Source organism: Bactrocera neohumeralis, chromosome 2 (assembly GCF_024586455.1).
Source record: "Bactrocera neohumeralis isolate Rockhampton chromosome 2, APGP_CSIRO_Bneo_wtdbg2-racon-allhic-juicebox.fasta_v2, whole genome shotgun sequence".
Lineage (NCBI taxonomy): Eukaryota > Metazoa > Arthropoda > Insecta > Diptera > Tephritidae > Bactrocera > Bactrocera neohumeralis.
This window is the reverse complement of record NC_065919.1, coordinates 28,269,730-28,293,306: the sequence shown is the minus strand read 5'-3', so window position 1 is coordinate 28,293,306 and position 23,577 is coordinate 28,269,730. Positions and strand designations below refer to the sequence as shown.

At 37.8% G+C, this 23,577-nt stretch overlaps 2 protein-coding genes across 2 annotated transcripts in view; one reads left to right on the top strand and one right to left on the bottom strand.

The window, feature by feature from the left end:
- LOC126767957 (ras-like protein family member 10B) overlaps nucleotides 1–23,577 on the top strand; it is a 179,109-nt gene that overhangs the window by 68,685 nt on the left and 86,847 nt on the right. The window lies entirely within an intron of this gene.
- On the bottom strand, nucleotides 16,830–17,842 carry LOC126767985 (uncharacterized). Its single transcript, XM_050485824.1, has 3 exons — nucleotides 17,793–17,842; nucleotides 17,519–17,699; nucleotides 16,830–17,458 (listed from the first exon to the last, which is right to left on the bottom strand). Coding segments are annotated over exons 1-3 (513 nt in total). The 5' UTR covers nucleotides 17,795–17,842; the 3' UTR covers nucleotides 16,830–17,128.

The window sequence follows — 23,577 nt, the reverse complement described above, 5'->3', positions numbered from 1 at the left end:
AATCCGTTCTAAACAAGTTTTTTAGAGATTACATTGTTGCCTTAAAAAATAACATATATCAAGTTTCGTGAATATATCTTGTCAAATGTGAAAGTTGTCTATACAAGAACTTGATTCCGATCGTTCAGTTTGTATGGTAGCTATATGCTATAGTTAACCGATCTGATCAATTTCTTCGGAGATTACATTGTTGCCTTAGAAAATAATCTGTACCAAATTTCGTGAATATATCTTGACAAATGTGAAAGTTTTCCCTACAAGAACTTGATTCCGATCGTTCAGTTTGTATGGCAGCTATATGTTATAGTGGCCCGATATGGGCCGTTCCGACAAATGAGCAGCTTCTTGAAGAGAGAATGACGTTTGCAAAATTTCAAAATGATATCTTAAAAACTGAGAGACTAGTTCGTATATATACAGACAGACGGACAGACGGACAGACAGACGGACATGGCTAAATCGACTCAACTCAACATACTGATCATTTCTGGGTGTTACAAACTTCGTGACAAACTTAATATACCCTGTTCAGGGTATAAATATAGAAAAATTAGAGACAGTTAAAACTATGTATATTCAATTGAATTAGATATTGTCGTCACCGCCGGTAATACAGTTACGGTATTACATATTCATGGTTGAAACTTCATTACTGTAATGCTAGATGGCGTGGAAGTAGCTAAATTTGACGATTTTTTGACGATCTTTCTTAAAAATTTTTTTTTTTTTTTAATATAAAGTACCCTATTTCACTTCTAATACCTTCAGGAGTATATGTACAAAGTTTCATGATGATCGGTTAAGCAGTTTTTGCGTGAAAGCGTAACAAACAAACTTACATTCGCATTTATAATATTAGTATGATTCATCAGTTTTATTTTGTCGGCTTCAAAGTCCCCACGAGTAAACTTATGACAACGAATTTTCCAGTCCTCGAAACACTTTTCATAAGCACCTTTTGGGCCTTCAGCTTCTTCAGCGTTTTTTTTTTATCTCTTCGATCGGCTGAAAACAGATTCCACGGAGCGGCAATTTCAGTTTGGGGGGCAAGAAAAAATCACACGAAGCCAAATCTGGTGAATACGATGGTTGATCGATGGTATTCATTGTTTTCCTGGCTTTAAATTCGACACAATCGTACTCTTTTTGAAAAAAAAAACTCACCTTTATCGGGACGGGTCGTGCAAGAACTCGTTTTGTACACAAAATATGAACTAAAATAACTCTAAAGACTCTCGAAAGATGTTGAGCTCTCTTTCCTTCTCTTGAACACTTGCCTGACGATTTTCAAGCACCATATCTTTCACTTTTTTAATATTTTTATCAGTTGGAGAGGTCGACGGCCGTCGAGAACGAGACATATCTACAACGATCTCTCGACCGTCTTTGAAGGCGAATGAGTCATTCAATTTCATAACCGAAAAGAATTTTATCTTTTTATACGAACACATCCATCATTCAGAATTTATATGGATTGTCTGAAAACAAATAACTATCTTTCTAATAATCTACGGATATTTTGGATCACTAAAATCACAAAAATAATAAAACAGAGTGCTGCCTAAACTTTTCTCGTTGCCCCTTAGTTCAGTACACTGAACCTGTCTTTTTTCGTCAGCTAAATGTAGTCAATGCAATGGACACTAAAGCCCAATTTATCGGTGAACTTAGTTTCATGTATTAGCTGTCTTTGACTCAGTAGATTGGGGCTTGCGTTCAAGGGACAAAACAACTGGTATGAAAACCGATGACGGGTATAATGACCAAGTCTAGGCGAATGGCAAATGGAACAAACAACTGGTATAAATTGTATATATTAGTATAAACATATAAAAGCTGCCTTCGTTCGTCAAATCTTGAAGACAGTTTAATCGAACAATTGAATCTACCAACAATTTGTGTAGGTGAAACGTGTTGCCATAATTGTATTAGAATAACAAGCGATTGCTCTGTAGTAGAACTGTTCACTTCGTTGCTGCCTTCGCAAGTTAATTTTTTAGCATTTTGACAGCTGTAATGTTCTACAAAAATGTAATTTATTGACACTTTCGACCTTTTCTACTATAGTGCCTATCAAAAAAATGCATCAATCATTTGCTAGCTGTTAGCAAATTAGCTCATTGCTCTTCATATTTCTAAACTAGAGCTTCAAATACTAGAAAAGTTTAAAATATGTGAGCACTAATCCGTTATAATAGGTTGTCAAAAAGTCTTGCGGTATTTTCGCTAGTTGGCGCTGAAAGCACGTAGTTCTAGTTTTATTCGTCGCATATGACCCGATTTATACCTTTTGGAAAGCTCATTTCACGCGCTAACACGTGTTTGATTGATTGTCGTTTCTTTTAATTCGTTCGTGAGTTATAGCGTCGCAAACATGGAGCAAAATAAAGAGAAAATACGGCATATTTTACAGTACTACTACGATAAAGGCAAAAATGCATCTCAAGCCGCCAATAAAATTTGTGCAGTTTATGGACCCGATACAGTTTCCGTTTCCACCGCACAACGATGGTTTCAACGTTTTCGTTCTGGTGTAGAGGTGGTCGAAGATGCGCAACGCTCCGGAAGGCCTGTCGTCGAAAATTGCGATAAAATCGCTGAATTGGTCGAAAGAGACCGGCATAGTAGCAGCCGTAGCATCGGTCAAGAGCTGGGCATGAGTCATCAAAAATTCATTTCAATTTCAATAAAAATACCGCAAGACTTTTTTTTTCGCTCATAACTTCAGGCCACAACTAACTGGTATAAACTAGTCGAAATGACTCCAGTTCCTCAATTATAGATTTCTTGGTTCAGTGGGAGTTTACTAAGCAAAATCCACTTATCAATGGATAAGCACATAAATTCTAAGCTTATTCTGTTGCTCTCTTAAACTACAGCATCTTATAAGATTCTCATATAACCGCACTTAATCTGCTTCTTGCTATTTTATTGGCCTTTGTGACTTTGCTACTTTAATTGCATAAAGACACGCGAACTTAGCGCATAAAATAAGGTGCAAGGAATGTATATTCATGTTTAATCAGTTAGCTCACTGCCATCAATTTTGCTTAAATTAGTTTTCAGCACGCACCGAAGGGAGGCTGCGAATGCAACCGTGTGCTGAAAGTATGTGTTTGAAATTGTGCAAATAAAATGTGAAACATAAATAGGAAAATCGGATTTTTTCTCCACTTTCGCCGCACCTTTCCTCTTCACACGCGCACAATTAAATGTTTCACCGTGGCATGTTTTCCGCCATGTTTCTAATGTTAACGGTACATACTTGTATATAACTTTATGTGTGTTCCGCTTTTGTTCCTCGCTTTCTGTTGTTTTGTCTTGGAATTTAGCTTGTTTTTGTCACCAATGAACAAGTTGGCCCACAGGCGCATAGGACAAACATGACTTTCCTCGCAGAAATCCATGATTGTGTGTATGTGTGTGCGTGTGTTTAAGAGTGCTTAAGCGCGTGTGTTTTTATGACTTCTTGTGCTTAAGCAGATTTGCCAGACACTCGTGCATTTGTATGTGTGCCCAGTTGTGTCCCTCGGCGTGCTGCTGCTTTTTGCTGGCTGACAACATGTTGGTACAACTATAACAAATATTATTCGGCCATAAAGAAACGAGTCAAGTAATATCCAGTTGAAATGGTAGTGGTGAGTACTTTAATGCTAAATGGGAAGTGATGGGGAAGGAGTGTAATCACTTGCGTGGTATTACAGCTTACAAGGTGATGATTTTTTATTCAAGAATGCAATCGGTGCAATTAAAGAACGAGCGATTATGACCTATGGAGGATGGAGTCATGTGTAGAAGTTCACGCAAGTTTGGAAAGTTCTCTGATCGCCATTCAATTGGGAGTGGCCAGAAATGATTATTTTACATATGGCTCAAAAAGCTCACGACTTCCGGTCTTTGGCCAAGTATCCTCTGGGTAGCCTAAGAACATCCGTTTGAAGCCGACATCCCCTTCGCAGGGTTCTGCGCAGGGTTTGGGACCCGCCACGTAAAAAACCACCCCCAATGAAAACTAACAACCAGTCTCGGATGAGAGACCCCCCTTTTGATGACGACCATGGCAAACGAAATAAAGACTACGAATTGAGGGCATGCATCTGGAATGTCTGGTCCCTTAATTGGGAAGTTGCCGATGCCCTGCTGGTTGATGTCTTCGCGAAAATAAAGGCTGACGTCACCGCCGTCCAAGAAATGCGATGGACGGAACAAGGACTGAGACGAGTAGGCCCTTGTGGCATTTACTACAGTGGCCATATAAAGGAGCGCTAGTTTGGTGTAGGATTCGTGGTGGGAGAGAGACTCCGTCTCCGAATATTATCATTCACTCCGGTGAATGAACGTCTAGCCACAATCCGCATCAAAGCGAGGTTCTTCAACATATCGCTGTCTCACAATCACTTAGATTTGCGCCCACGCCCCGACGGAAGAGAAGGACGATGTGACCACAGATGCCTTCTATGAGCGCTTGGAGCGCACCTTATGAGAGCTGCCCTCGCCACGATGTCAAAATCGTGCTTGGCGACTTTAACGCCAGGGTGGGCAAAGAAGGTATATTTGGCACTACGGTCGGTAAATTCAGCCTCCACGACGAAACATCCCCAAATGGGTTGAGGCTGATTGACTTCGCCGGGGCCCGAAATATGGTTATCTGTAGTACTAGATTCCAGCACAAGAAGATACATCAAGCTACCTGGCAGTCTCCGGATCGAAAAGGCACCAACCAGATCGATCATGTTGTGATAGACGGAAGACACGTCTCCAGTGTTCTAGACGTGCGTACGCGCCGAGGTCCTAACATCGACTCGGACCACTATCTTGTTGCAGCCAAGATTCGCACCCGCCTCTGTGCAGCAAAAAACGCACGCCAACAAACACAAGGAATGTTCGACGTCGAGAAGCTGCAATACAATTTGATAATGACTTTGACGCAATTCAATGGTGGAAGCAACATATCACGCATAACTTGCACTTAAAATATTAACTATACCTGCAAGTAGTGCACAACAGACAGCCGAACGATATGCTACTCGGCTTGCACTCCTGCTCTCTGAGAGCACTCGTCAACAACTCGGTATAAAGCAACTGTGTGTTTGCGGCATTTCAAACTTCTTACGTACAGCTGCAACCGAAACCATTGGTTTTCGGAAAACGCAAAAGAACAGCTGGTACGACGAGGAGTCCCGTGTCGCAGCGGAGAGAAAACAGACTGCCTACCTCGCAACGTTACGATCGACCACAACACGTGCGGGATGGGATGGATACCGAGAGTTGAAGAGGGAAGCGAGACGCATTTGCAGGCAGAAAAAGAAAGAGGCCGAAATGCGTGAGTACGAAGAGCTTGATAAGCTGGCCGACAGGGGTAATGCTCGAAAATTCTACGAAAAAATGCGGCGGCTTACGGAAGGTTTCAAGACCGGAGCATACTCTTGTAGAACCCCCAAAGGTGATCTAGTGACCGATGCCCAGAGCATACTTAAATTATGGAGGGAACACTTCTCCAGCCTGCTGAATGGCAGTGAACGCAGAACGCCAGGAGAAGGCGAACCCGATTCCTCAATTACATTGCCCGACCATGAAGAAATTCGAATAGCAATTACCCGTCTGAAGAACAACAAAGCGGCGGGGGCCGATGGATTGCCGGCCGAGCTATTCAAACACGGCGGCGAAGAACTAATAAGGAGCATGCATCAGCTTTTTTCTAAAATATGGTCGGACGAAAGCATGCCCAACGATTGGAAGTTAAGTGTGCTCTGCCCAATCCACAAAAAGGAGACCCCACAATCTGCGCCAACTACCGTGGGATAAGCCTCCTCAACATCGCATATAAGGTTCTATCGAGCGTATTGTGTGAAAGATTAAAGCCCACTGTCAACAAACTGATTGGACCTTATCAGTGTGGCTTTAGTACTGGCAAACCAACAACAACCAATCAGATATTCACCATGCGACAAATTTTGGAAGAGAGCCGTGAAAGGATAATCGACACACACCACCTCTTCGTCGATTTCAAAGCAAAACTTTCGACAGCACGTATCTCCTGTCATCAAACAAACAGGAGCTGCCTTTATGCCTGTTGACGATGTCTGAATTTGTAGATAGTTTCCTCTCTCGAAGAACAAAACCAATACAAGCTGTGTGCATATTGATATGACCTGAGTCGACGTTGCCGCGCCGTTTATAGTTCTGCTTTCTCCAGACTGGACAAGGAATCAAAACAAATGGGTCTGGCAGTGAACGAGGGCAAGACGAAATATCTCCTGTCATCAAACAAACAGTCGTCGCACTCGCGACTTGGCTCTCACGTCACTGTTGACTGTCATAACTTTGAATATGGCTATTCCAGATTCTGCCATCGCGACTTTACTTCTAGCTCTCTCTATGAAAAAAAAAACCAAACTCTATAAGTCACTCATTATTTCCGTCCTGCTAGGGAAGTGCATTCAGATACCTATGTAAGGCTTGTTAGTTATATGGGGCCAAAAAAATTGTATTATGATAACTCGCATAAAGTCAGCCGGAAGTTCGAAAAACTTTATATTAGGCATATGTGGGCTAAGGAAGTATTGACCTGATTCAACCGATTTGTAGCACACAGGAACGGATTATCTTTTTGTGATTAACTGTAACATGAATACCCTTATATATCAAAATGTCTAAATAAATGGTAGGATTCTTATACTATATACATAGGAATAGATATCCCATTACAAACTATAAAGAAGATCCGAGGTCAAAATCGTTGTCATTAATACTTCTCGCGATATTCGGCTTTTTAAGTAAGGCTGTATGGAATTTTCATAGATTTTTTATTACATACCATCTATGAAAATTCTATAAAGCTTTATTTAAAAAGCCGAATATCTCGAGAAGTATTAAAGATAGCGATTTTGACCTCTGACCTTTTTTGTAGCAAATAAAATTTCCTACAAGTTTGTCATAAACATTTATTATAGCTCTTGTCATTTACGAGATATATACAAAAAAATGTAAATTTCATGGAAATATCAGGTTTAGAGCCCCGTACTATCTCGCCGTTGTGAGTTACGACTTTGTTGCACTGAACACTTTTGTAGAGTGAACAATTCAGAGAAATATGCGTCTGAAGTCAAAGCGATGCCATAAAATACCTCTGATCTGTAGGAATTTAAAGATAAAAAATCACGATTGAGGTGTATTTTCTATGGAAAATTTTTACATGCCTTGGTCCAGTCCTTAATGTTAATATTAAGGGCTAACATTTTCAGGGAAATTTTTTTAGGGTATTTCCAAGGAATTTTCGTGACGGGACTGAAAAAAAATAATAGTTCAAAAAAACACCCTAGTACATATTCATATTTGCACACGGTTCGCTACATTTTCTTTACTCGTTCTTGTCTGCAACGCTAGTATGTGTGTCCCACATCAAGTGTTATTGTTATTGTATCATCGTTTAAAACAAGACATTTACGTGTCATAATATTTACCAAATAACCACGAATCTATGGAAATCTCTTCAAGTTACTATACTCTAATATGTGGAACTTTTGTTGGAGGCGGTGGCGTATGCGTAACTTTTATGCGATTGTACTTTTGCATTTATTTACATGACATTATTGGATAAATATTTGAATTGCTGGACTGTGGTGCTTTGTGTCAACAATCGCTTTTCGTGAGTCACATGTACAATGCATATTCCGTGCCTGCCCTATCACACACACACAAACATATATATTGATGTTATGACAATGTGAAGAAGCAGGAATCATTAGAAAGATAAATGTAAAACAACAACAATTTATATAAGTACTGATTTTCGTTGCATTTAGGCTTATGAGGGCTCCCATAAGGGCTCTATATGTCCCTCTAAAATATTAGTTGTTTAAATTTTGTTTTCTTTCGGTGGATTCGCTATGAAACCGAGCACAAAAGAAAAATGTCTTTGTATTGAAAATAAAAGACGTCAATTTAACATTACCCATAAACTGGCGAATATGACTCAAATTTTTAGAATATGTAAAAGAGACCGATTTTATCCTTTCCTTGAAGGTGACTTTTTGTCTCAAAATTAAATAATGTCTCAAAGGTCGTCGATTGTTCTAGAACAACTTCTAGAATAATTTGATAAACAAAGAGGATATAAATAGACGCTCTGTTTACAATAGGGCAATTCTAAGCAAATAAATCATGGTGCTCATTTTTATACCGAGGTCACTATTCAAGCCGTCAACATAAGCCCAAATCTACACAAACTTCGGGAAATTGAGAAAAATTGAAATGACAAAGCGTATATTCGGTTTTTTGAATCGGATCGCGTAATTTCCGGAAAGATTCATATTACGTAGCAAATAGCTTAAAATTCAAAAAATCTCCCTGAATTTCAGATATATGTTTGTATAATTCATAGTACAAAAACATAATTCAAAGTCCTTATAAAATCATCTTCTCAACTTCGAGAATAAAAATATGACAAACAACTTATAATATGAGACTGTCAACAAAGCGCGTCCAACATTTCAAATATTCAACCAATCTGACGTAGATAATAATAATTAAACAGCAATATATCAAACCGAAATTCAGTGCCCACTCTGGAAGTGTGCCACACTCCGAGCGCTGCCACAATACTTTTTGCCGAAAAATGCACTTGTATCCCACTCAAATCATTAAAACTCAAATATGCATTCTAGCCAAAAGCAAGTATTTCAAAAAACACTTGCATTTTCCAGTTATTAAATAGTTTTATGGATATCCACATGGAAGCCACCGAGATTTAATGGACTCGTGCGAATGTTGCCCCATTTCTGGTGCTATTTGTAAATACTCATAATTCGAGTGATAAGCCACAGATGGCTACAAATACCATTCATAAATGTTTAGATGTATGTATTAATATACAGACATCATACATATGTAGAGTATGTGTGTGGAACAATGGCAAGCGAGCACGTTTATTCATATTTCTACACTGATTTCAGTTTCAATGGGAGTCATGCAGTCGTTTGCATTGAATGTAGATAATTGTATATTTCTGTTTTCATTTATTGTGAAGTTTTGCAGTGCCTCTAAAGAATTTCAAAACAAAAATGAAATATGTAAATAAAAAATTGATATTAATACTCGTCACTTTAGAGAAATTAGTGCTTCAAATATTATATTCTATGGCAACTAAAAATAGCCACATAGAATTGAAAATTTAAATGTAGTAACTATACATTAGAGTGCACACCCTAAAATTATTTTCCAAGCTGATTTTGTTTTGTACCGCTTACCCGTTTATAGCAGCGGTTAACATGCCCTAGAAAGGGTAGCCACTGTTTCTTAATTCGCTGAACTAAAGTCTTCGCATATCTCCTACAGCTCACCGTTCCATCGACAGCGGTTGCAATGCGAAAAGGACCTTTTCTCTCGAAAACTCGTAACGTTGACTCATCAGCTGTTGTCAACGTCCATGCCCATGCACCATGTAACAGCAAGAGAATGATGAGTGACTTATAGAGCTTGGTTTTTACCTACTCAGTCCAAAGTACCACCTGTTGACAAGAGTGATTTTTCGTTGGATTTCAAGGCTGGTATTACTGTTGGTGTTGATGCTGGTTCCATGATAGTCGAAATTATCAACGACTTCAAAGTTATGAATGTCAACAGTGACGAACGGCTAGGAGAGCTTACACAGCCGTATGCGGGGATACCAAGTTTAGACACAGCCGCAAAGGGCCAGCTTCTTTTCGGGCTCTCGAAAGCGGTTTCAAAATCTACAAAGAGGTGGTGGAGTTTGTTTGTTGACTTTCCACACTTAAAGCCACACTAATAAGGTTCAATCAGTTTGCTGACGGTGGGCTTTAATCTTTCATACAATACGCTCGATAGAACCTTATATGCGATGTTGAGGAGACTTTTTAGGATGTTTGTGAATTGGGCAGAGCACAATTATATTCCAATCGCCGAGTATGGTTTCGCTCTACCATATTCTATAAAGAAGCAGATACATGATCCTTATCAGTTCTTCGCCTTCGTTCTTTCTTCAGTTCTTTGAGTAGCTCGGTCCGCAATCCATCGGACCCCGTTGCTTTGTTGTTCTTCAGGCGAGTAATTGCAATTCGATCTTCTTTATGGTCGGGCAATGGAACGTCCGCTCCATCTTCATCGATTGGGAAGTTCTTAATGCATTTGCAGTGGTCGTCAGCCCTCATCCGTGGCTGTTTTCTTTTTTTCATTGGGAGTGTTTCTTGACTAATAAATCATATTGAAAATGCAAGCAGCCGCCAATCAGTAGGTTTATAAATAGATTACATAATTAAGTACATGCACGTGATTGCCTAAAGAAACAAATAAAAATTAAAAAGCAAATATGGAAGAGTAAAGTGAAATATCCAAATTCGTTGCACAAGAGCTGCTTCTCTAATGCCAGTATGTAACGCGTAGGAGACAGCCTTGTGCCAAAAATAGCACAAACTTAGCAATTTTTCTGCAAAATAAAATTATACGGGCAAACTTAATAACTGTTGTGAAAAAAAAGAGTGAGGAGAGTACGAAACATTTGATTGAAACTTGTTTATTACTTCACATGTTAGGGGGGTTCTTTATTCCCTTAAAGACGCAGTTGTGGTGCCACCCAGTTTCTCTTAATTAATAATTAATTCAAATAATAATTCCACATCTTGCCTCTGTCTGACTAATTTCAGCATTTTCTGATAGAGATCAACGTTCATAGCTACTTTTAATAGGACACTCTCAATTCTCACTACTTCTCGCTAGTTTGGCAAGTTACAATACTGAACTAGTTTGGCAAGCGAAACGATAAATATAGTAAGTTCTCTGAAAGTCTGTGACAGGTAGACAGTGTCACTGAGGTTCAGATTAGCGGCACATAACTTTTTTCAGCATTACATTGAAAACGACGCATGAAATCGCTTGCACACAGTCTAAAACCTCGTCTGGCATCGACCCGCTCCGAAAGGTGCGAATGAGGCTCTGAGTCTTCTGCTCTGAGGTCTATGGGAATTTAGAAATTATTAAGAAACTAAATCCTACGATAATTAGCGCCGACTGTGTTTCCTCCCTTCTTGTGTAGTGGCCAGATTATACTATAGAGTTTGGTTTTTACCTACTCAGTCCAAAGTACCACCTGTTGACAAGAGTGATTTTTCGTTGCATTACTCGTATTATAATCATTGTACATTTATTCATTCGACCAAATCAGGCTTAGCAGTTAAAACATGCGTCTTTGTAGCTCTTCGCCGCCGGCTTTAAACAGCTCAGCCAGTAATCTATCGGCCCCTGAAGCTTTCATATTCTTAAGCCCTCTAAGAGCAGCTTTCACCTCGTCTTAGTCGAGTGGTGTGCCGACAGTGTTGGAACGGTAGATTGTTGGTGCGAGGTTGGTTGCGACGTTGTTTCAAATTTCGGCTTTATTTCTAATTTGGGTTTATGGTTGTGACGGCATAACCCTAAAATACCAAAAACGCGAGTAGTGTAGGTCTCAAGCCACCAATTTTGAAATTTATGTGTGTCACATATTAGAACAAAAATAACTATACAGTGCTTGGGCTTTCGCTCTTTGAGGCTATATGTATATATACTCGTACAAAGTGAGTCATGAAATGTGTTCTCCGTGTCTTTATCGATGTTTTAACGAAGGGATAGGCAACTAAAATTTAACGCACGTGAATTTATATAGGCTTGTTTGCCTGTGTATGTGTCTATAATATATGCCACCACGTAGACATTTTTATTGTCGGTGAGCACATGTTCCTTAATAGTACAACGTTCATAACGGAAAGGGAAAATCTGCAAAGTTTATACATACGCGGGCATATAAATGTATTTTAGTGCTATATGTATATGTACATATATGTATGTCTTAAGAATATTTGTACGTATGTATATATAACGATAGTATAACAACCAACTTATGTTAGCTGCCTACATATTTATCTCGTTAGCAAAACATGCAAAAGACAAGCATTTAGAATATACTCGTATATACTTATTTATCAAGGCATATGCTTTGCTTTTCTTCATGTCTAAGTAGTCGTATATGTGGAAGTCACATACATAAATGTTAGTATGTTAGTACAAACCACTTGCTCGGTAATTCCATCGTGTTTCTTCATAACCTTATTCGTAGTCGCAATCAGCCAGACATGTCAGCCATGTCAGCCATTAACACACACATTTACATGCGTGTATGTGTGCACAAGCTGCAAATCGATTTTCTTCTATTTTTGTGGCCATAAAATTAGTCTCGCCTCTGCTCATTTCACTTGTTCTTTAGCTTAACAAGAATTTAATTTCGCCATAAAAATCTGCAGGTAACTGACACCCATACAACAACATTGCCCACATTCCTAGGTATGTTATATGTATGTATGTACCTGTAGGGTATGCTTTGAGAATTCGCGGCTAAATTCAATTCATCATTCATGTGTTATACTTTGTTTCCTTTTTTTATTTTTAAGTTGCCTGTACCGTATTTTTAACGGGATAATTAGAGATTTTCTATATCTTTTATGCTGCTTTTGAACTTCTGAACAGCTTTTGGACGGGTCTTTAACAACACCATATAAAAGTAGCATTTAATGATGCTAGTTGTTTTGTTGTGGTTTTAGAAACAGAATACTTTCCAGATAGTTGTGAAGAATATCCCTGAGATAGCAGTTCTGGGTGGAAAAAAACTTTGGATATGTAGGCCCGACTGTGGGGCATCTGAGATCTCGCAAATTAATAAAACCGTGGAAACTTGCCTCATTCAAGACCTTTTCTTGTAGGTGTTACACCGAAGACCGAGGTCGCATCGCATCTGTGCACGGAAAAGCAGCTGAGTATATCTGAAGGCGTCTACTATGGATGAAAGCTTGAAATTGTGAGAAGTGACTTTGGAAGGCCGAGAATTTAAGTTTTTCAAGAAAAGTACTGATTGAATAAAATAATAAGAAGAAAGTTAAATTCGGCTTCATACCGGATCACTTAGATCATGGAGTCGCCAAACCAAACTCTGGCAGCTCTTTCTCTACTCAAATACCGTTGAGGGAGCAATGGTTGGAAAGAAGCCGTTGGAGGGGAGGGGCAGTGAGCTTTTCTACGGATGGGTCAAAGCTTGGTGGAATGGTTGGTGGAGGGGTTTACTGTCAGCCAATAAGGTAGCAGTGGAAGGGCTGTTCCGGAGTGCAGCCTCCTTCAGAAAAGTGACCATTCACTCCGATATCAGAAGGGCCACTTTGAACTCATTTACAGGGTTGATTGAGAAGTGCCTAATCTCGCTATCAGTAGCATTGAGTGTCTTTGTGATAAGACTGGTATGAGTGTCAGGCCATAGTGGAATTGTGGGAAATTGTAAGCTGATGAGCTAGCAAGGAAAGGCACCCTAGAACCGCTAAGGATGGAATGGGAGTGGATTGCCGCTTCTTGTGTTCTACTGCTAAATAGCTGGGCTTCGCGGAAGCTTGTGGGAACATTGGGACATGCGCTGCCGTAAAAGCCTTTTGGCCAACGATCGATCTCAGGAGATTTTTTCGCGCAGTAAGGCTAGCCTCTCCCTTGTTGTGGGGCTTTTAACAAGCCATTGTCCTTTTGGCGTCCATGCTGTAAGGTTGAGAATCTTACCAGACACCATTTGCAGAAGTTGTATTAAAGAAGATAAGGTGGAAACAACTCAACACTTCTTTCTTGCTGTACCGCGTATGGCACTTTGGAGCGCATACCTTCAGACATCCCACCGAACAGGCGGGAGTTAAAATTAAATAACCTGTGCAAATGTGCATTGGCTCCTAAGCGTTTTGCTAATTTATAAGTTCGAACACAGGAGATCTTACTTTCTATGGGTTCCCAAAGAACTATGTACATGTAGCAGTCCACGTGAGATCAGCCATCTATCCTAACCTAACCTAACCTAACCTAACCTAACCTAACCTAACCTAACCTAACCTAACCTAAACCGAACTTACCCAGAAGACAGTAGCATGATAAGAACAGTATAATCCCTCTGTCAAGAGAGAGCGAGTCAAAAGATTTAAATAAGTGGAAGTTAAATATCTTGGAGGAGATTAATTCGGTTTTTCTGTACATATATTTGTGAAATCAAATATTGTGTTCACTACTGGGGCCTACAATCCAAAAACTCTTGAATAATTTTGAGATTTGTGCTGCTTTTACCTACTACCCAAAGAATTCCAAACTAAAATACTATGCTGAGAACTGCCTCAGTGAGCTAGCCAGCTTGATATAAGCATTACCTTTCGAAGTAAAAATCGTACACTAAACACACACAGGAGCTCACTAAGCCACTTCACGTATTCACCCCTTGACTCCAATGGGCAAAGTAGCAGCTGCTACGGCAATTGCCGATTCATGAAACCGTTACATAGTATAAGTATGTATATTTAGTACGGTATTTAATATGTAGATGTGTGCCCATACGTTTTAAGGCCGCTACTTTACAAGGTCATGTGTGGAACGTAGTCTTGCTGGTTTTGAAATACCTATTTTTTCCAGCTGGCAACGGAAACGTGTCAGTAATTATATGCTTGTAGATATGTGTATATATAGGTGTAACATTCACATATGCGGACTTGCAACAAGCATTCAATGTTTAGAAATCGTGCTCCTCTTGTTATGCTCTCGCAACATGTTGCTACAGAGTATAATAACCTTGGTAACACTTAAAACTAAGCAAAATAGCTATAGAATTCAGTTTTATATATATAAATGATCAGTATAACGAAACGAGTTGGATTCCGGTTCACTGTGTGTCCATCCAACTGTTCCTGCACGCTGAACGTTGAGTAGAATTATGACATCTTGATGAAACTTAGTACACCTGTTCTTTAGATCTATAGGAAAATCGGTATTGTGGATTGGCAGGATCAAACCTTTGCCACGCCCACAAAATGTCAATAATTGGAAAAAATAGAGTCCATGCCATTATCGAAATAAAACTCTGCACAAATAGTGTCCATAAGTTAAGCCATCTCACGTTTAAAAATTCTCGAAATTGGACCATAACAATGTCCCATATATTAATTGTGTAGAACCCAGTTCTCGTGAATGCCTTTTTACCGAAAATATTGGTAAATCTGTGAAATTCGGGGAAAATATTATTATGGTCTAAGGCCCATATACCTGATATAAAATAATATAAGATCCGTTTTTCCGCTTGACCTTTTTCTGACATACCCAAAATGTTCAGTTATTCTCTTTGGCTGAGTTTATATCACAGATATCTAAATTGAGTTTGAAAGTACCTCCCGGCTTTGAGCCTTTGGAATTGCGTGAGTTGTTAAGTTACAACCGATTTTACCACGCCCTTATTTGTTTTCTACTAAGGTCTGTTTCTTCTGCTTTTCATTTCTTATTTTACTTAAGTCTTTTTCTTTTTGCTTGAGCATCCATTAGACAGCTGTAATTGTAAAAAATTAGCCGTACAAGATTTGCCATTTTTCATTGTTTTTGCCTTATTTTGAATATTCTTTGCTTTTATATTCCAAGTGGTTAACCATTTGTAAAATTTCTCGAGCATTAAATATCTTACACGGAAAAGGATTATGTAAATTATGCACAGCTGTGACGCTGCCTCTCTGCTAAGGTACTTATATGGTATACACGGCCTGATACGTAGATGTGTAAAGTCATACCTATAAATGTATAACAATGCTACCCTGTAGGAAATTGTTGACGAACTGTCACAGCAATACTTATACTATCATGCTTATACCACTGGTGTTATTGTACTCATTTTTGGCTTTGAGTCAACTAAAATAATTTGTTGAAAAACTGAAATCTTTTATTAATTATTCCTTCCTTAGGCATATTTGTTCTATTTTAAGTAACTTCTTTCAGATAAATTCAAATAGAATATTTCAAGGGAGAAATTTAGAAAGCCTACGAAAATGAAATATTACTCCGACAGCCTAACTATATATCTTATATGATAGGATTCCTTAATAATGTTCTGAAATTTTAGATTGCATTTGAAATTTAAATGAGGCTAAAACGGTAGAGCAATAGTAAGACATGCATTTCGAAATCCATTTGTACCACATTTCCACTATTTTCGCTGCATTCAGAGCGTTTTCTGCAATCCCACAATTCAAAGAATATTGCACCTTCTCAGAACTTGTCTGACTAACTAACAGATTAACTATGAGTTGGAAATTTAATTCTCTAAGTGAAGTTTTATCTACAGGGCACAATAGCGTTCACCACGAATATTAAGCGGAAATAGAAATGTATGTAGCAAGCACGTAGCTCAATTTTGGGCGCCACAATGTCTCATACACAAATTTATTATTTTCTTTACCAACGTATATACATACATATATAGTTATGTATGTGAGGAAGTATTTTTGTAGGTACTCCATACTCAAACAAACCGTTAGTTTTGATGTACAGATTTGGGGATCAAGTCTGAACTGGTGCAAAATGGAGGCACAGTAGGATAGTTGGTTAACACGTTCGTGACAACATCATTGCGGTTAAGCGAAAAATACTGCAAAAGTCACTGTTGCACATAAAAATTCTAAAAATCGGAACAATAATTTGATCACAGAATATTCAGCCCTATTCTGCATTTCGATTACGTTCCCGCTCTACGCTCCGTCTGAATCGAAAATAGGTATTCTGAGTTACGATTGGATTGAAAGAAGAAGAGGAGGAGCTGTAGCTCTTTCGAAGTCAGCTGTTTGCCTTGAAACGTGTGAAAATGAAACATAACAAAGCGAAAATACACAAATTATTGTTGGTTTATTAAAATAAAGAAATTATATCGCGTTTTTTTTTAACACTAACATGGAATCAGTAGCGGCAGCGATATTACTAGAGGAGGAGAGCAATGCATTATTCAAAATATGCCCTACATTATTCTATTAAATAAAAACAATTGCATTCAGTGCATTTTACAGCTCCTATATTAAAAAAGTAAATGCTTTTATTTCATTTCACAGCTCGTTATATAAATGAATAATAGTAAAATAAATAAAAGGCTAACAATTGAAAAATGACTACTTTGAATCCGGCTTATAATTTGGATCTAATCTTAGCATTTGCATTTTTATTTCTACTTTTTCCTTCACCAGCTCTTCCTTAATTCTATTGTGTCGCTTCTGTTCTTCAAGTTGCTTCACTGCAGTCTCCGCCAAAGTTTCTAGAGAACGATTCATGTGTCGTAAATATGAAGTAACTTCTTCCATTTTACCAAAGGCAGCTTCATTGAATTTTTTCGTCTCTGCATAAAATTCTTTTTGATTTGTATCTGTTGCTTAAGTAATGAAGAAGTGCTCTGCTTGTCTGCTCTCGCCTCTCTATTTTGGCTGCTAGCTCTACTGGTTGAAGGGATATCATCCGTTTCCAAACCCGTCAAAGCTATCACCTTTTCATCAAGTGGGCTTATGCGTTGTAAAAGGCAAGGACCTCCACCGGTGCTCATCCTTTCTTTTTTGTTATGCGATAATTTTCGCTTCATGTAGCATTTCCAGTCAATCCAGACCTGCACAAAAACGTTAGATTTAACTTAATTTTTTAAAATTAATTGTAGGTAATACCTTACCTTTCTCCATGTATTGGAATCTTTTGTTGGTGGGCCAAGTGCATTTAAATTCCTTGCAACCTCCTCCCAAAACTCCTGTACTTCTTCCTTCGGTCGCTTTTGGAAGCCCTGCGCAATATCTCTTTTCGTGGCCATCATATCACACAATTTTTCGTATTGCTCTGCCGTTGTTACTTTTGACCTGCAAACATATCAAAAAATATCATTTAAGCACAAACAACCAAGGACACCATCATTATGTCTTTTAGAACTATAATCATAAAGTTTTACTTACATATTTGAGGAAATTATTTTATCCAAGTGCACGAAAATGAATATATAACGGCTTTCTGCCGACAAAACTTCAACGTACAAAAACGTACATAATTACGATCGCAATGTATTCTGGAATTTTCGAAGTTGAATCGAAACGCAGAATACCAAAATTGCCAATCGGAGAAAATTTCGATTCGAGTAGAAATGCAGAATAGGGCTGATTAACGTTATTGTTAAGAGTGTGTGAGAGAGAGATGGAGGGACGTGAAAATATAGAGTTAGAATCTATCGAAACCAGTGTCGTCTCTGATTGAAGTAGCTATATTTTTTTTTCTATATTTTGATACACTGCAGCGCATAAAAAATGATGAAAATTTTTGAAATCCTTGAACCAAACTTTTCAAAATATTACGCTGCATGTTTTCCTATACGTTGTTGTCTATCTACATATTTAACTAGTTGTACATACATATATGTATGTATATACTATATAAACACATACGAGTATAATAGTTCAACCGGGAAAACTCAGTAAATAATCAAAGCAAATTTAGCTGCTTGCCTGCTCCTCACCTCTGTATCACACTTTTATCCTTAATTGCATGTGGCGAAATTTGCTATAACGTTGTGCATGACTATATGGTATGAGAGGAAATTATTGAATTTTATAAGCTGCATTATTAATTGCATAAGCTATGTATAATAACTCCAGTATATGCTCATTGCATAATCAGTACATATGTATGGTATATGTATTTTTGGCCAAGGATAGAGGGTGGTTCAAAGAAGCATATCAAAGCAATTGTTTTTGATTTTTATGCACTTAAGAAATAAATGTTCAGTATTTATAGCATTTGGTAGGACATATTAAATAACAACAAATAAAGTGGCAATTATAATAAATTAGACATAATTAACATACATTTTTTGAGTAAATTTCAATATATTTAGAATATGTTTAATTAAAAAAAAAAACTAAATTTCATGAAAAAGTAAGGTGTAAGTCAGTTCAGTAAAGACGAACATATTGGGTTGTCAAAAAAGTCTTGCGGTATTTTCGCTAGTTGGCGCTGAAAGCGCGTAGTTCTAGTTTTATTCGTCGCATCGGGTCATGCTATACCTTTTTGGAAAGCTCATTTCACGCGCTAACACGTGCTTGATTGATTGTCGTTTCTTTTAAGTCGTTCGTGAGTTATAGCGTCGCAAACATGGAGCAAAATAAAGAGAAAATACGGCATATTTTACAGTACTACTACCATAAAGGCAAAAATGCATCTCAAGCCGCCAATAAAATTTGTGCAGTTTATGGACCCGATACAGTTTCCATTTCTACCGCACAACGATGGTTTCAACGTTTTCGTTCTGGTGTAGAGGAGGTCGAAGATGCGCCACGCTCCGGAAGGCCTGTCGTCGAAAATTGCGATAAAATCGCTGAATTGGTCGAAAGAGACCGGCATAGTAGCAGCCGTAGCATCGGTCAAGAGCTGGGCATGAGTCATCAAAAATTCATTTCAATTTCAATAAAAAAAAAATCAATAAAAATACCGCAAGACTTTTTTGACAACCCATTATATAAACAATTTTCGGAATGGAACCCTCGAGGTAAGTTGTATAACGAACGTTATTCGTGCAGATTTTTTTAGCTTTTTGATTTGTATATCGGAAGAGGAAAGAATCAAATAAAATTTGAAATTGTGTTATATGGTAAGTGGGTGTGGGTGTAGCCCAATTTCGCCCGTTTTCACACTGTGACATAGGAATGTTAAAATTGCGTAATGTACCGACTTTGGTTCAAATCAGTAGAGCAGGTCCCCAAATATGTGGTTTCACCAAAAAGAGGTCAGTGTCCATTGTCCAATTTCGACCACGGCTTTTATAAAACCCTCTCATACCGTTTCGTAGGTAGAATTTAGTATCTCTGGTATTTAGTCATTGATTTGTCGCGCTTTTAGTAGTTTTTAACAGTACCGTTATGTTATTATGAGCAGATATAAAAAATAAACAATGGGCATGGCAACGCGCACCTTTAGGTGAAATTCTATACCTCAGGAACCACTGAATCAATTTCTATCAAATTTGGTGTGTGAGGCTACTCAAATATTCCTTTCATACACTGCAAAAATGAATGAAATCCAATTATTACCGCTACTACTTGACAATAAAGAAATGAAACATCAATGAAGTTCTCAAAATAAAACTTTATAAAAATAGTGTGCTCAAGGTGTTTCATCTAACACCTAAAATCTATCGAAATCGGACTACAACTTTTCAAGAACCCAGACACCAAATATGTGGACCCTAGTAGCTGATTTTTTACCGGGCATATCTGTCAATCTATGTTTTCTAGCATTGAAATTTTAGGAGGATAATTTTGTGATCACTTGTGTCAAAAATGATTACAATCGGGTCTATACATTCTTCAGCCCACACATGCTTAGTATAAATATTTTCGAACTTCCGGTTGACCTACTACCAATAATCTGCTGCAGTGTATCTTCCTGCCTAAAATGGATGAGATCAGGGCAATAATTCCGCTAGTCCTCTTATAGCTAATATTCAGAATTTCAAACACCCGCTTGATTTTATATACCTTATATATTGGTCAATCTGTGACGTTTCTCATTTTGCAAATTGCAAGAGTTTCGCACCCTTTATCTCGCGTCTAAAAGTTTCATAACAGCGCGTATCTACTTAACCAACGTAGCGTTAATGTTTGCAAATCTATAGAAATCCGAGCTTTGAGCATGAATGAAAATGCAAGCATTGAATTCGACTGTGGTTTGTTGCGGAAAGACTTTGCTAAACGAATACAGGAAAAATGAAAAATGAATTTCAAGGACCGTGCAACCACTGGCACGCGGCTGTATTTATAGACACTCACACACACATGCATACACATGAGATACATATCAATGCATTGATGCAGCAAAATTGTGCAGGAAAGGCTAAGGGAAGCCCTGCATATGTAATGCCATTAAAATAACTAACGAACGAATGGTTATGAAAAATATAAGAAATGGCGAATGAAAATGCGAATTTATTGAAATTCACATGAAGGCCATTTTATGTGTGTTGTGCATCTCCATTCTTCCGGCCTTTTGACACATATTTTGGAGAAGCTGCATTTTTTCCAATATTTTCGTATTTTTTCCTTTGGAGGAAGCAAAACAATGAAATCGATGGCCATAATTTTCCCTTAGCATTCACTTGCTTTCTGCTCTTTCCTCTCTTGTTATCTGACTTCGTCTGTTTTTTGGTACATGCTTCGGAAAAATATATTCCACTTTTGCACATTCATTCGATTTTCATTTCCTTTGCTGGAAAAGAGCCAAACAAAATCAGTTTGACAACAGCAACATATTTTCTGTTTCTGGCATCGCTTACGCTTACAGCTATGTATACGGTACTGTGTACCGAACTAACGGGGCTAAGTGATTTCAAAGTGATTTTGCTCAATAATAAATTTGTGCTGTAACTAGGACTCTTGCTTTTTGCTTTGGTTTTGCATTGCAAGCGATTCTCTATCTCCACTCGACCCACATTTCATTCACCACTTTTGCACTGCGACTCAGAGTTGATTACTTTTAAATGCTTAACTAAATACCGTATTTCCACGTTGTTTTGCTCTGCTAGGTAAATGATTCAATACTTATGTACATCGTATATATACACTCGGTCATCTGTACTTATTTCTGGTAGATAAATAACAATAACAAAGTATGTATACTTAATTTCTGAAGGTAACTCTATTAATCAACTCAGGAGTAGCTGGGCAAACTAGGTTAGACTAGTAATGAGAATTTAAAACTAGAGTACAAAATTGATTAGTTATGCAGTTACAATAACGGTACATTGGCGAACGAAACTCTGTGTTAGTTAAAGACAAAAATAGAAAAGTTGAAAAGTAGGATTTCCAGTATCTTAGAGTTATTACATTATTAAAGTTACTATTTAATTAAGGTTGCAATTAGTAATCCAAAACGAATACTTCAGCTCGGTAATCATAATGATTAATTAGATTTCTTTCATAATATTCCATTGCCACACCAAAAACGTCATTAACCGAAAACATATAAAGTGCCGTAACTAAGCACGAAATAAAAAAAGCACTGTGCCACTAATTTGGCAAAGGGTATCGCAGTAGCAAGGGGCGCCTGTGAGTAAAAATTTTTAAAATTTGTGCGTGGTTTAATATACCCCGCCCTCTGATAATAAGTTTAATATAAGAATATCTCCTAAAAAATTAAAGCTCCAACAACGATACAAATCTGATAATCGCAATAAATAATATAAAACAAGGAAATTAAATCATATCATCGAGATGGTATAAGAGGCTTTAAAGGAGCCGGGGTTGAAATGCATATCCCACATATCTCGAGACACACCCGACCGATTTCAACGTGACATTCCTCTGACATTTGTATGTTACAGTGTGAAAATAGGCGAAATAATGAGTTGTCAAAAAAGTCTTGCGGTATTTTTATTGAATTTTTTTTTTATTGAAATTGAAATGAATTTTTGATGACTCATGCCCAGATCTTGAGCGATGCTACGGCTGCTACTATGCCGGTCTCTTTCGACCAATTCAGCGATTTTATCGCAATTTTCGACGACAGGCCTTCCGGAGCGTGGCGCATCTTCGACCTCCTCTCCACCAGAACGAAAACGTTGAAACCATCGTTGTGCGGTAGAAATGGAAACTGTATCGGGTCCATAAACTGCGCCAATTTTATTGGCGGCTTGAGATGTATTTTTGCCTTTATCGTAGTAGTACTGTATAATATGCCGTATTTTCTCTTTATTTTGCTCCATGTTTGCGACGCTATAACTCACGAACGAAAAGAAACGTCAATCAATCAAGCACGTGTTAGCGCGTGAAATGAGCTTTCCAAAAAGGTATAGCATGAAGTATAGCGACGAATAAAACTAGAACTAGGCGCTTTCAGCGCCAACTAGCGAAAATACCGCAAGACTTTTTTGACAACCCATTAAAACAAAATTTTTGTTTTCATTTAAATCTTTCACTTTCCAGTGAAAAAATCAAGAAGCAATTAATATAACGGCATAAAACTTCTCACGAATAATGCCTTTGAATTGAGCCACCTTATGACCAAAACTTGTTCAAAACAAATCAAAAGTCTTCAAGCCCCCAAGTATCGTATAAGTGGACACTAGTAAATTCAAGGACAGTCCTTTCCTGACAATGTTATGTCTGTGTGTCAAAAATGGATTAAATTGGGTTAATGCTTCCCTTAAATCTCATATACCTAATACAACAAATTTTCGAACTTCCAGGTGATTTTATACCGCATAAATCGGCCAATATCTGTGTTATCTTAATATAATTGATATATCGTGTTTTTCTTATGCCGAATCATCTTTGTGCTTAGAATGATTGATGAAAACTCGCCCTTGACTCAATTTAAAAACAACCCTTGTTTACCTGAAAGTGCCTCCCTGGCTTTAAGCCTTGCAAATTGCAAAATTATGAAACTTACTTGTTTTTTATTTTTTATTTTTTTCCGTTACATATTTTCTACCGATAATAATAATTCTTTTCGATTACTGCTCGAAAAGGTTAAAAATATTGATAATTTATTACTAAATATATTCAAACTTTAAATTATCGCTAATCGTTACAGGTAAAAATTACTATTTGAGTGTTCTGTATATAGCGTGATAATGTAAAAGTACTTATATACAAGCTTATTACAACATGAGGCCTAACTGTACTAGAGAACTAAGGTTCGAACATATTTTACAAACCTGTAATATGTACATTACATTAAAAGCTAATCTTCTTT